Source organism: Hyla sarda, chromosome 6 (genome assembly GCF_029499605.1).
Source record: "Hyla sarda isolate aHylSar1 chromosome 6, aHylSar1.hap1, whole genome shotgun sequence".
NCBI lineage: Eukaryota > Metazoa > Chordata > Amphibia > Anura > Hylidae > Hyla > Hyla sarda.
The window spans coordinates 68,667,836-68,682,067 of NC_079194.1; the positions used below are offsets into that span (position 1 = coordinate 68,667,836).

Consider the following 14,232-nt stretch of genomic DNA (forward strand, 5'->3'; position numbering starts at 1 on the left):
ATATTCACTGGTCATCCATTCATTTCTATGGGAATGCCGGAGATGTAGTCTGGTATTTTGGGTGCTCTCATAGAAATGGATGATGCAGACAAAACTCACTCTGAGAGTTGGGGTCCAGTTTTGAAGATCTGACCTCTGAGAAGTCATTTTTCATCGAACAAATCCTTTATTTTTAGGGTAATAATGGCCATGAATATTGGACCTATAAGTTTCGGGAGGACCAACCAGCCATCTTAGGCCTCATTCACATTTTCATTTGAGGTCATAAGTCTTCATCATAGATACTGGCAAAGATCTGGACACCATAGCCCGGCATTCAGTGCAGTTGTGTGTGATAACATGCTTGGCACCATATTGCTTGGCACCATATTGTAGAACAATGAAATCTTGATAGAGATGTGAATGTGTATGCCATAGGAATAGCTGTGAACTATTGACGGCTACTTACCCGTCCTTGGTGCACTCCGGCCACCACCTTCCTGGATGAGTGTAAATTGATTTCCTGCTCAGCCAATCACCAGCTGAGGTGGGACACTGCTGCGGCAGGTGATTGGCTGAGAAGGCCGTCACTTACTCACATCCAGGAAGGTGAGGGCCTGAGCATGCTGAGAATGGGTAAGTAGAGGGGGGCCCCATACAGGAGATTGGGGGGATCCCAGCATTCAGACCCCCTGCAATCCAGACACTCTCTTTGGATTGGTTATAAGTGTCTGATAAGTTCAGTTCCCCGGACTACCGGGACACTGTCAAGAAAAATAACTTTTGATATGTCATATGAGAACTAGAACTAGCCGGGAGAAGTTTGCTCTTAGTCTTTTCTTTCGGCCATGTGCTTCTTTCCCTGTCTGTTTCTTTCTACCCTAGGACATATCATAAGTTTGTGTTTTTTCTTTGTTTGTTTGTTTTTAATAGATACAGTTTAAGTTGACACAGTGACTGACAATCATTTGACAGGATACAGCAGAAAGTAAAAAATAAATAAAATTAGGCAACTTTTCCCTTAAAGTACCTTCTGGTACTTAACAGCTGCTGTATGCTACAGAGAAAGTTGTGTAGTTCTTTCCAGTCTGACCACTGTGCTCTCTGCTGACACTTCTGTCCATGTCAGGAACTGTCCAGAGTAGGATCAAATCCCCAAAGCAAACCTCTCCTGCTCTGGACAGTTCTTGACATGGACAGAGGTGTCAGCAGAGAGCACTGTGGTCAGACAGAAAAGAACTACACAACTACACTGGCATATCAGGGGTGTGGAAATTTTTTTTTTTTAAAAAAGGAGGCTCCGAGTGTGCAGCGTGACGACCACGGGCCCGGAATATCATGACGTCATGACTCCACACCCGTGTGATGTCACGCCCTACCCCCCTCAATGCAAATCTATGGGAGAGCTTGCAAAGGAGGGTGCCAAATGACAGATTGCGGGGGTCCCCAGCGGCGGGACCCCCGCGATCAGACATCTTATCCCCTATCCTTTGGATAGGGGATAAGATGTATTAGGGCCGGAGTACCCCTTTTAATAGAAACTTAAAGGGATACTCCACTGGAAAACTTTTTTTATTTATTTTTTTTAAATCAACTGGTGACATACTGGTCTGCTTATTAAAGAGGGTACTCTACTAAACAATTTTTTTTTTTTTTTTTTTTCAGATTAACTGGTATCAGAAAGTTAAACAGATTTGTCAATTACTTCAATTTAAAAATCTTAATCCTTCCAGTCCTTATCAGCTGCTGTATACTACAGAGGAAACCTTTTTCTTTTTGAATTTCCCTTCTGTCTGACCACAGTGCTCTCTGCTGACACCTCTGTCCATGTCAGGAACTGTCCAGTGTAAGAGCAAATCCCCATAGCTAACATCTTCTGCTCTGCACAGTTCCTGAAATAGACAGATGTGTCAGCAGAGAGCACTGGTCAGACAGAAAGAAAATTCAAAAATAAAAGAGCTTCCTCTGTAGTATACAGCAGCTAAGTACTGGAAGGATTAAGATTTTTAAATTGGAGTAATTTTCAAATCTGTTTAACTTTCTGACACCAGTTGATCTGAAATAAATATTTTTTTCACCGGAGTACCCCTTGAATTGGCAGACCAGTATGTCACCCCATTAGGTAGATCGGGCCCCTGATAAGTAAGTCGGCCCCATTAAATAGTTAGTCCCCACTTCAGGTAGGCAGGCATGTAGGGCTCCCCTAGTATGTACATGTCCTACCCCAGTTGGTAAAAAAGTAGGGCTCCCAGAGAGAGCCCCAGATAGAAATGACCCCATTAGGTAGAGTTCCCCCAGTAGGTAGACAGTTCCCCAGATAATATGACCCCCATCAGGTAGGCAGGTAGCGCTCCCATTAAAAAAAATTATACTCCCTAAGTCAGAGCTTTCCAAACTTTTCATGGTGACGCCCTTACATAGTTTGGTGACACACTCCTTGCTATACTGCCAATTGCATGCATCGCATTGCACAATGTAGTATCAGTATCAGCATTAGAAATGTGGCTGCTGCCATCCTGTGCCAGTTCATCACCCCCCTCCCTTTATCACACCCTGTGCCACATCATTCTCCTGTGCCATTATATTTTAGCCCCCCTCCCCCATGGGCCATTATATTTCAGCCCCCTCCCTCCTCCTTAGCCACATCATTCACTAATTCACCAAACCCCCTCCCCCTGCTTTTACCTGTCTTCCGCCCCCATGTGCACTCCGGCAGGCTCACGGGCCCTATGGTGCTGGACCGCATCCTCGGTCCTGACGGAGGTGCGCGCGATGAGTGACGTCATCACACGCCCCGCTGCGGGAAACCAGATGTGTGTTACGCTGCCATTAATTTGAATGGGTCTGCGGACAGTCCGCAAATCTGACACTATTGCGGACTGTCTGTAGACCCATTTAAATTAATGGTAGTGTAACCCGCTGCTAGTAATAGGGTGTGAACGCACCCTTATATGTGAATTCCTCAGGCATTTAGCCCTGCTTACCGAAGCAGGGCCAAATGCCTAAAGAATTCACCTGCCCAGCACCCGGAACTGCATGTCCCGGGCGTCGGGCGATACAGTTTCCTCATCCCTGAATATACAGCAGCTGATAAGTACTGGAAGAATTAAAGGGGTAGTCCAGTGGTGAAAAACTTATCCCCTATCCTAAGGGGATCGCGGGGGGTCCGACCGCTGGGGCCCCCTGCGATCTCTCAGTACGGGGCCCCGGCTCTCCGGCCAGATAGCGGGTGTCGACCCCCACACGAAGCGGCGGCCGACACGCCCCCTCAATACATCTCTATGGCAGAGCAGGACATTGCCAAAGGCAGTGTACCGGCTCTGCCATAGAGTTGTATTGAGGGGCCGTGTCGGCCGCCGCTTCGTGCGGAGGTCGACACTCCCCCTTCCCGCGGGCTGTCGGGGCTCCATACGGGGGATCGCAGGGGGCCCCAGCGGTCGGACCCCCCGCGATCTCAAACCTATCCCCTATCCTTAAGATAGGGGATAAGTTGTTCACCACTGAGTCACCACTGGACCACTCCTTTAAGATTTTTAAATAGAAGTAATTTACAAATCTGTTTAACTTTCTGGCACCAGTTGATTTGAAAAATCAATGTCTTTTATTTATTTTTTTATGTTTATTTCTTTTTTTGTGACCTAGTCTGCTGTCGCATGGCTTTTCTGGGAAAAACGCCACATTTTTTTTTTTGCCTTGAAAACGAATATCCACCCCGAAAACACAGGCAGACATTCCGCAAATAGCATAGGAAACACGTCAATGTCAATGGGGAAAATCTGCATCAAATCCACATTCATATTGACATGTAGTTTAGCAGTGTGAACAGACCCTTAGATACATGTTGGTAATCAAATGTTATGGGGGCAGCAGGTTTCGGCATGCCTTCCCCTTTGTTCCTCAGGAGGGTGTTAACTGCTGTTATCTGGCAACAGTCATTCCCCCTATTTTTGTTAATACACATGCACGCTCAGCCCACACAGGCATGTTTATCAGCTACACACGGGGGGAGATTTATCCAAACCTGTGCAAAGGAAAAGTTGCCCATAGCAACCAGTCAGATCGCAACTTTTCCTCTGGACAGGATTTGATAAATCTCCCCCATTGTGAATATTTTGCCAAAAAGTCAGTGAGTGCGTAGAGCAGTGTTTCCCAACCAGGGTGCCTCCAGCTGTTGTAAAACTAAAACTCCCAGCATGCCCGGACAGCCTTTGGCTGTCCGGGCATGCTGGAAGTTGTAGTTTTGCAACAGCTGGAGGCACCCTGGTTGGGAAACACTGGACTGGAGTAAAACCAATTGGCAGGATGCTTCCCTAGGGATACATGTAGATTTTGCCAGCTCTGCTTCTGTAATCACTTACCAGCTAGTCAGTGCACCACCTTAAACTGACCACTAGGTGGTGCAAGAAGACCATGTAAACATGTCATGCATTTAAAAAAACAAAAAACATTTTCTTGACTCTTGGCCCTCTCCAATATACACAGGATCCTAATATATTGGTATATTTTACTGTAATTACATTTTGCATCACAGAGAAATTTTTTTTTATATTTTAAAACTGCCAAAACTAAAGTATCTGCAACACAATAATCTAAACCTCCCTTGATGATCTTTTCCATTGCAAATTGGGATCATTCTGGAGACGGAGACCCTGCCGCTTTTCAAACTCGCAGCTGGAGATCCTCTGCGAGTTTGAAAAGGGATCCGCTTGTGTAAATGAGCCCTTATGGTGCGTTCACACGCTTTTTATTTTTGCGGGTTTTCCGCTGCGTATTTGAAAGGGGGCGGGCTCTTGTCGGCTGTACGCAGCAGATTTTCCACGGAGGAATTTACGCTGCGGAAAATCCACCGCAAGCCCCGTTGAAGTCAGTAGGGACTGTGGCGGATTTTCCGCAACGTAAATTCCTCCGTGGAAAATCAAGACAAGAGCCCGCCCACTTTCAAATACGCAGCGGAAAACCTGCAAAAACAAACAGCATATGAACGCACCCTTAGGCGTTATGTTCATATGGCAAATTTTTTGTGGCCAGTCCGGCCGTAAAATTTCTGGCGGACATGCTGGAACGCTCGGAAATGGGCCATCTTAATGGACGGCAATGCGTTTCCGAGCGGATTCTGCAGAGAGAATTGACATGTCAGTGGTCAGAATAGGAATTTTGGCAAATGTTTCCGCTGCAGAAATTTTGCCGCGTGCACAGTGCAGCAGAATTCTATTGAAAATAAACTGCAATTTCCTAGCCAAATTTTTTCGTCTGTTTCTGCCGTGTGAACAAGGCCTAAGAGGATTAAAAATAGTGATGGGGGGGGGGGGGGGTCAGTCATTCATCTTCATGACAAAACATCAGAGCATTCTCTGCCTGTAATGGTTGTCAGCCATGGAGTAAATCATGCAGTCGGTGGGGGGCACATTCACTATGGGTTGCAACAAAAGGCTTGAGAATCATGTGGGGTACGGAGAAATGTTTACGGATTCTAATCCAAAATTGTAAGAAAAATTATTTTTATATATCTCAACTGGCTCCAGAAATTTAAACAGATTTGTAAATTACTTCTATTAAAAAATCTTAATTCTTTCAGTACCTATGAGCTTCTGAAGTTAAGGTTGTTCTTTTCTGTCTAAGTGCTCTCTGATGACACGTGTCTCGGGAACCGCCCAGTTTAGAAGCAAATTCCCATAGCAAACCTCTTCTAAACTGGGCGGTTCCCGAGACACGTGTCATCAGAGAGCACAGAAAAGAACAACCTTAACTTCAGAAGCTCATAAGTACTGAAAGGATTAAGATTTTTTTAATAGAAGTAATTTACAAATCTGTTTAACTTTCTGGAGCCAGTTGATATAATAAAAAAAAAAAAAAAGAAAAGTTTTTTCCTGGAATACCCCTTTAACCTATGTGTGATCCCAGACTTGCAAAGTGAGGAAAAACGCCACACAATAATGCCTTGTTTGCAGTGCGTCTTATATTTCCATGAGAGTATGTTCACACTGAGGAAATTTTGTCTGTGGATCCACAATCTGGATTTTGTCTGTGGATCCACAATCTGGATTTGGTCTGTGGATCCACAATCTGGATTTGGTCTGTGGATCCACAATCTGGATTTGGTCTGTGGATCCACAATCTTTTCATGGTCCCTCACTGGATTTTGTCTGTGGATCCACAGTCTTTTCATGGTCCCTCACTGGATTTTGTCTGTGGATCCACAGTCTTTTCATGGTCCCTCACTGGATTTTGTCTGTGGATCCACAGTCTTTTCATGGTCCCTCACTGGATTTTGTCTGTGGATCCACAGTCTTTTCATGGTCCGGCTGCTGTGCTTGTATCCCCTGTAATTTGCAGCTGACATAATCTTGTCCTATTGGATGATGAGATTTCCCTTTACGATAAATGGTGCAGGGCTTCCAGCCCAATTCACTGTGTAGTGCAGGGCGCAAAACTGATGATTTGATGGGAGTCCCGTCCGATCAGCGATTGCCGGTCTAACCTGTGGATACCCCATCAATAATCTAGTCCGGGAAACCCCCTTTTTAATATTTGTGTTGCTATTGCAAAACATGAAACAATTTTATGTGACTGGCTATGTGTGAAGAATACACTGCGAGCAGTGGAATACAGTAATATAGACAGAGGAGTAATGTTTGCCATTGCTTTCAAATATTGCAGAATTGAAGAGACTATAGTCCAGTGGTCTCCAACCTGCAGACCACCAGATGTTGCAAAACTACAACTCCCAGCATGCCCGGACAGCCTTTGGCTGTCCGGGCATGCTGGAAGTTGTAGTTTTGCATCATCTGGAGGTCCGCAGGTTGGAGACCACTGGACTATAGTAACTATATATATATATATATATATATATATATATAATATATATATATCTCTATCTCTCTATCTCTCCAACGTATTTATGTTTGTATGTTTGTTCCCCAAAAACTTCCAAACGGCTAAAGATATTAACATGAAACTTGCACACTTGTTACTTTTATGTCAACAACAAACATAGGATAGGTGATTTAACCCTTACTCACCCCCATTTGCCAGGGGCGGGGCTTATGTTTAAAGTCCCATGCAAGTCAATGGGAAATATATGTTACCGCATAACTTCCAAACTGCTGGAGATATTTCAATAATACTGGGTCACATGTTACTTATATATCCACTTAAAATAAAGGATAGTTAATTTAACCCTTAACTACCCCCATTTGTGAGGGTCAGGGTTTTTGTTTAATGTCACATGCAAATCAATGGGAAATGTATGTTCTCGCATAACTTCCGTACAGCTGGAGATATTTCAATACCTGGTCACAAATTACGGATCGGGGATGGGAGGTCGGGATAGGAGGATGGGATGTAAGGTTGGGATATGGGGTAGGGAAATGACAACAATTTATGAGGATTGGATATGAAGTCAAAAACTTCCTCCTTTTGTTGATTTTCCTCCCCAACAAGGATGAGGAAGGAAAAACCGGGCAACGCCGGGTACTCGGCTAATTACTACATAATATCTGGCCGTTCCAATGACATGAAAGCTGCCTGAATGCATGCAAGCCCAACGTGTAAACTTGGGTCTGCCAGCTATGAGAGTATCATTTGTGTGTTGTAATATGTCCCAGCACTGCCAAGGATATTGCTAAATAGTAGACAAAGGTTGATGCAATTTACAAGGCTGACAGTACTATGTGTGTTTTGTCAGGATAAAGTCATCAGACTATTCACCTTTCTGTAATGAGGTAGTCGTGTGTTAAAGGGGTACTCCCATGGAAAACGTTTTTTTTTTTTTTTTTTTTTTAATCAACTGGTGCCAGAAAGTTGAACAGATTTGTAAATTACGTCTATTAAAAATCTTAATCCTTCCAGTACTTATTAGCTGCTGAATACTACAGAGGAAATGGGTTTTCTTTTTGGAACACAGAGCTCTCTGCTGACATCATGACCACAGTGCTCTCTGCTGACACCTCTGTCCATTTTAGGAACTGTCCAGAGTAGGAGAAAATCCCCATAGAAAACATATGCTGCTCTGGACAGTTCCTAAAATGGACAGATATGTCAGCAGAGAGCACTGTGCTCGTGATGTCAGCAGAGAGCACTGTGTTCCAAAAAGAAAACCATTTCCTCTGTAGTAGCAGCTAATAGGTACTGGAAGGATTAAGATTTTTTTAATAGAAGTAATTTACAAATCTGTTTAACTTTCTGGCACTAATTGATTTTAAAAAAATAAAAATTTCCGCGGTAGTACCCCTTTAAATATGATGCAAGGATGTGTCCTGCAAGGGGCACAGTGTAGAGATAAAGGCCCTTATGGCTCTGTTCACATTAGCAGTAAGAACTTACTGAGCAAGAAACCTCCCTTCTGCCTGGTGACAGACAGCTGTGCGCGAAGCAGCAAGGAACAATCGTTGTCATTTATACTCTGTAACAAAAATAATCCAGTGAAGTTATGACATTTACTTATTATGGTGCCACTGCTAAGGCTAGGTTCACACTGTGGAATTTCTGCTGGAGATCAAGCCGTCGGCACTAGGACCGCGGGGACTACATTGCCATCCCCATAGATGACAATGCATTTCTGAGCAGATCTCCCAAAAGATCCACCAAGAAATGCATTGCAGTCTATGGGGGCAGCAATCCAGTCTGCTCAGTCCTAGCGCCACCAGCTTGATCTCCTGCAGATTTTCTGCAGTGTGAACTCAGCCCAAGGGTCTACTCACACGGCAGAATTTCCGCTTCCGGTATTCCGCCTCAAATTAAAGCCCATAGACTCTTATGGGATTCCGCACACTCCCATTCACACTTCTGAATTTCCACTTGTGGAATTCCGCTACATCTGCATATACTTACATTTTAAACGGTGTCAATACTATCATTATTATTATTATTATTATTATATATTTTTTTTTATTTTATTTTTTACTCCATACAATGTTGCTTACAGAAAACAAACTCTGTCTCCCTTAGCTGGAAGCCCTGTCATTACCTTATCCCTGCTGCAGTCTTGCTTTTCCCGTCTGAGTTTTATATACAGGGTAAGCTGCCATTCATTCTGTGTGAACAGGAGGAACAGGACTCACAGGCTTTTCCCTGAATCCTAGCAACATTTTAACAGCTTGTGGCATCATGCACATGGCAGGGCCTGGAGGGCAGTACATAGCCCCCTAGTCATATAGCCTCTGATGCAGAATGCGACAGAAAGAAATCTTGTGCGTGCCTCTGTATAAAGTCAGTATTAGGCCATGTTCACACATCTGAATTTCCGAACCGGATTCTGCATTGGAATTCATGACGGAGATTCCGCTGCAGCAGAGTCCCGTTGAATTTAACAGGATTGTTCTGCGTTATCACTATTAAACCACCCCCCCCCCCCCCCCCCATTTCATGTCACGATATTTGCTTAAACTACAAGCGTTTTCTCATAGACGGCAATGCATTCCGTGCTGTGTCTGCAGAAAGAATGAACGTGTTCATTCTTTCTGCGGACACGGGAATTCTGTCGTGCGCACATCACAGCAGAATGCTGTTAAAATTCCAACGTGTGGACATGGCCTTAGTGTTGTTCTCGCTATAGGTGGGAAGAGTTAAAGATAGCCCTTTGGGTATGTTCTAGGGCTGCACAATTTGAGGACATTTTTTCCTATTGCATTTATGGGGAAAAATATTGTGGTATCAATATGCGATTGCAATATGATAAACAAATGGTGAAATTCCCCCGCCCCATTTTATAACCAATTCCCCCCCCCCCATGTCCTATCTCTCCATTTTGTCACTATTCCCCCCCCCCCCCCCCCCCCCCCCATTTTATCTGTGCTCAAAGGGGTATTCCAGGCAAAAACTTTTTTTATATAACAACTGGCTCCGGGAAGTTAAACAGATTTGTAAATTACTTCTATTAGAAAATCTTAATCCTTCCAATAGTTATTAGCTTCTGAAGTTGAGTTGCTGTTTTCTGTCTAACTGCTTTCTGATGACTCACATCCCGGGAGCTGTCCAGCTCCTATGGGGATATTCTCCCATCATGCACAGCTCCCGGGACGTGACATCATCATTGAGCAGTTAGACAGAAAACTTCAGAAGCTAATAACTATTGGAAGGATTAATTTTTTAATAGAAGTAATTTACAAATCAGTTTAACTTTCCGGAGCCAGTTGAGATATATATATAAAAAGTTTTTGCCTGGAATACCCCTTTAAACTAGAAGCCCCAGCATGCCTTATTGTCTACTACTGCCCCCACATCTATGCTTGGACTATACAAACCAGTATGCTCTAGATCAGTGGTCTTCAACCTGCGGACCTCCAGATGTTGCAAAACTACAACTCCCATCATGCCCGGACAGCCGTTGGCTGTCCGGGCATGCTGGGAGTTGTAGTTTTGCAACATCTGGAGGTCTGCAGGTTTAAGACCACTGTTCTAGATGCTCTAGTAAGAACCTGTGACAGCCTAGTAGATATACGGCTACTCCTATCATGTAGTGCATTTCTTATTTAGGTGTTTTATATTTACTACAACCCTCAGTATCCTTTAGCCGTTGGCTGCCATATCAGACATATCAAGTTCTGATTGGTCGGGATCAGAATGATTAGACCCCAACTAGTTGTTAGAACAAGTGGGGAGAAAAGCGCGGCTGACGCAGACAATCCCACAGACCTACTTTTGTTGTTTTGCCTAGTACTAGCTAGGCTGACGGATCAAAGTTGACCAGTTACCCATAGCAACCAATCAGATTGCTTCTGTTATTTTTTAACAAGGTCTCTGAAAAACTAAAAAAAGCGATCTGATTGGTTGCTATGGGCAACTGGTCAACTTTTCCTCTGCATAGGATTTGATAAATCTCCCCGAAAGTGTCCATTTAAACCTAGTGGCCAAAATGGAAACAGCATGATTTTAGTATTATTATGAAATATAGATAGTAAAATGGGGAAAATTAGAAAAAACATCACCGGAAATTCTTTAAATAAAATAAATAAATAAATAAATAAAGAAATGTTTAACATATAAAAGCTTTATTTAGTGAACAGTTCATTTTCTGAAGACACGTTCCCGATTGGATACAGGTGAAACAACTGTTCAGAGCAGTTTCGCCACTTTGGAACCCAAATCTGCTTGGAATCGGACAGTCAGTTCCGTAGAATTAGACCAGAAATAAACTTCGGCTATGTTCACATGGCAGAATTTTTACGGATGTCCGTTCAAAATATTTCCGAGCGGATAACTGCTGAACATGCTCGTGATAGGACCACTCGGAAGTGCGCCGTCTCCATAGGTGGCGATGCATTTCTGGGTGGATTCAATGTCGTTTCTTTCTTGGGAGGACGGAATATAATTTTATATTTAGGCGCGGAAATTCTTCAGTCTGTACGGTGCAGCAGAATGCCATTGAAAACAATTGGACTCTGCTGCAACGGAATCTCCAAGCTAGGTTCTGCTTGGTAATTTCTCAGTGTGGTGTCCCGGTACAGGACCTGGTCCTGTCCCTTTGTCTAAAGTCCCCTCAGCCAGAGTCCCTCCATGTCAATAGGGTTCTTCTGTAGGACTAACCCCTAGTCGCCTCATATAAATGGTATTTAATGGGTGTGTGTATGTATGTATGTGTGTGTGTGTATATATATATATATATATATATATATATATATATATATATATATATATAATATTATATATCTCTGTGGGGCAGCACAACCAAAAAAAAAAGGACCGGGCAGCACACCAAAAATAGATGCAAAAGGTGTTGGATTTGAGAGAGGCTGCAAATGGGCAGCCGAAACGTCGCTATGCCGTCAGGCTAATAAATCCACCACCTTTTGCATCTATTTTTGGTGTGCTGCGGAATTTTTGAATTTGATCATATATATATATATATATATATATATAATATATATAATATATATATATATATATGTGTGTGTATATGTTGTATAGGAATACCTCTGTTTAGGACCTTAGAGGTCACGTGCCTTCAATTAAATTTGTATTATGGTTTAAGGACCTTTGGGTCATGTGATACCTGATGAGCTTTGTCCCACCCCCTTAACATTAGGTGCTGCTGCCACTCAATTCTCTTCTCTTGGCACGCTCTTAGTTCCGGACTATCAAGCAGCACTAATCTCATATCTTCAGCATCAATTCAAGCTATGCCTGAAGCCTAATACCTAGCAGCCACAAAACTGTGAGTTATCCAAGCTCAATCTACTAAATCCTGTGTGACTACTACAAATCCAATTCTTCTAAAAATAGTAGCACAGTGGCTAGCACCAAAGCTCATTGATCTCGGAGTCCCAGCAAACCTGTGAGGAACCTGTACCACGGTTCTCTCTCTCAAAAAGACTGCTATGTTCCATGCCGTTGCATAAAATACGCAGTAAAGTTACTTCTAGTTTGCTTCATAAAATCTGCTGTGGACATTCCGTTTTTTCGCCCTGCCGTTTGTGGGACGGTTGGTGGTAGGACCATTAGGCTGGGTTCACACTACGATTTGTAACTACTGTTCCCGTATACGGCTGGGAGCAGAGGGGGCGGGCTTAATTGCGGCGCCTGCACTCAGCCGTATAGGGGAACCATATTTAATGCATGTCTATGAGCCGACCGGAGTGAACCGCAGCCTCCGGTCGGCTGCTTTTTCGGCCGTATGCGGTTTCCCGACCGTAGGCAAAAACGCGGTCGACCACGTTTTTGCCTGCGGTCGGGAAACCGCATACGGACGAAAAAGCAGCCGACCGGAGGCTGCGGTTCACTCCGGTCGGCTCATAGACATGCATTAAATATGGTTCCCCTATACGGCTGAGTGCAGGCGCCGCAATTAAGCCCGCCACCTCTGCTCCCAGCCGTATACGGGAACCGTAGTTACAAATCGTAGTGTGAACCCAGCCTTACATTGAGGAAACCTCACCCTGGCATCACGACAATTAAGGGTTAACACCAATATAACCTACACTATCACCGCGACACCCTAGACACCATTACCCTCCCGGGTACCACATCAGTGCGAACATGGCCTTAGGGGCCTTCACTATAAATGAAGGATGGTCTAGATGGGGCTTCTTTAGGAAAAGTCTGATGCCAGTAGATACTGTGGGGGAGATTTATCTAAATCTGTCAAGAGGAAAAGATGCTGAGTTGCCCATAGCAACCAATGAGATTGCTTCTTTCAGTTTTGAAAAATGCTTCTGAAAAATGAAAGTAGCGATCTGATTGGTTACTATGGGCTACTCAGCAACTTTTACTCTGGACAGGTTTTGATAAACTTCCCCTTGTATGTGTTTTTGTTTCTAGTTATGTCCTGTAGAGATGGTTGTAAAGAGAGTGTGCTTCATCTCGGTGCAATACGGCAGGTGGGTGGTGCGCACGTACTCGTGCCTGTGCGGTAAGCTGGTTCCTCCCCCTGGGCGGGGCGTTCCGGTCGGACTCCTCGCTGTGTGCGGGGCAGCCGAACTGCAGATCGCGTGCTGCCCGACCCGACCGCTGCCCCCCCACCCCCCGACGCGGTGATGGCGGACTCCCCCCGGGAGCTCACACAGAACCCCCTGAAAAAGATCTGGGTTCCCTCTAACAATGGGCACCCGGTGCCGCACAGCGCCCAGAGGAGAGGTAATACAGGTGCCCCGTGGCGGGCGTTACAGCCTTGTTGTTACAATGTATCAGGGTGATGTGGTCACGTGATCGCTCCGTCTATGGGATGGGAACAAGTGAAGCGAAGTCTATGGGGCATGTGGGTAACTTATAACTGTTCTGCCATCAGCTGGCACTTGGGCTGGCATGTCATGTATATAGACAGGTAGCCCACACCACTGCCACTTGCTGTGCCCATATTAAATTGGCATTATATATCGCTTTGTATGGGACGGGCATAATTACTACACATGCATGTGCCAACAGTGCCCATTCAGAGATGGCACAATAACTTATGTATGATCAGATGAATATATAATGCCCTGGCATGTGTTCTGTATACAGTATATACATCTGTATGAGGATGGAGGAGCAGGGTATTGTTTGAGGTTGCCCACAACAGTGTCAGGGCATAAAAAACACTTGCTATGCCCATACTGAAGTGGCACAGGGTGGTATTGGATCTCTGATTGTTTAGGGCTGGCATAGTTAGTACACATGCATGTGCCAACAGTGCCCATTCAGAGAGATGGCACAATAACTTATGTATGATCAGATGAATGTATAATGAATAACTGGTATAATGCCCTGTGCCAATGCCCTGGCATGTGTTCTGTATACAGTATATACATCTGTATGAGGATGGAGGAGCAGGGTATTGAT

At 44.3% G+C, this 14,232-nt stretch overlaps 1 protein-coding gene across 5 annotated transcripts in view; it reads left to right on the forward strand.

Annotated features, from left to right (window-relative positions):
• The window catches only part of PFKFB4 (6-phosphofructo-2-kinase/fructose-2,6-biphosphatase 4), a 95,025-nt gene that overhangs the window by 24,743 nt on the left and 56,050 nt on the right, over positions 1-14,232 (forward strand). For 2 of the 5 annotated variants that reach the window (XM_056524057.1, XM_056524058.1), the window contains exon 1: positions 13,362-13,548. The exons of 2 other annotated variants lie outside the window; for them this stretch is intronic. In XM_056524057.1, coding sequence (XP_056380032.1) covers positions 13,449-13,548 — 100 coding nt within the window. In that variant the 5' untranslated portion in view covers positions 13,362-13,448. Of the gene's footprint in view, positions 1-13,361; positions 13,549-13,647; positions 13,670-14,232 lie in introns of those variants that run through there. One more of the 5 variants, XM_056524062.1, reaches the window with a different exon arrangement.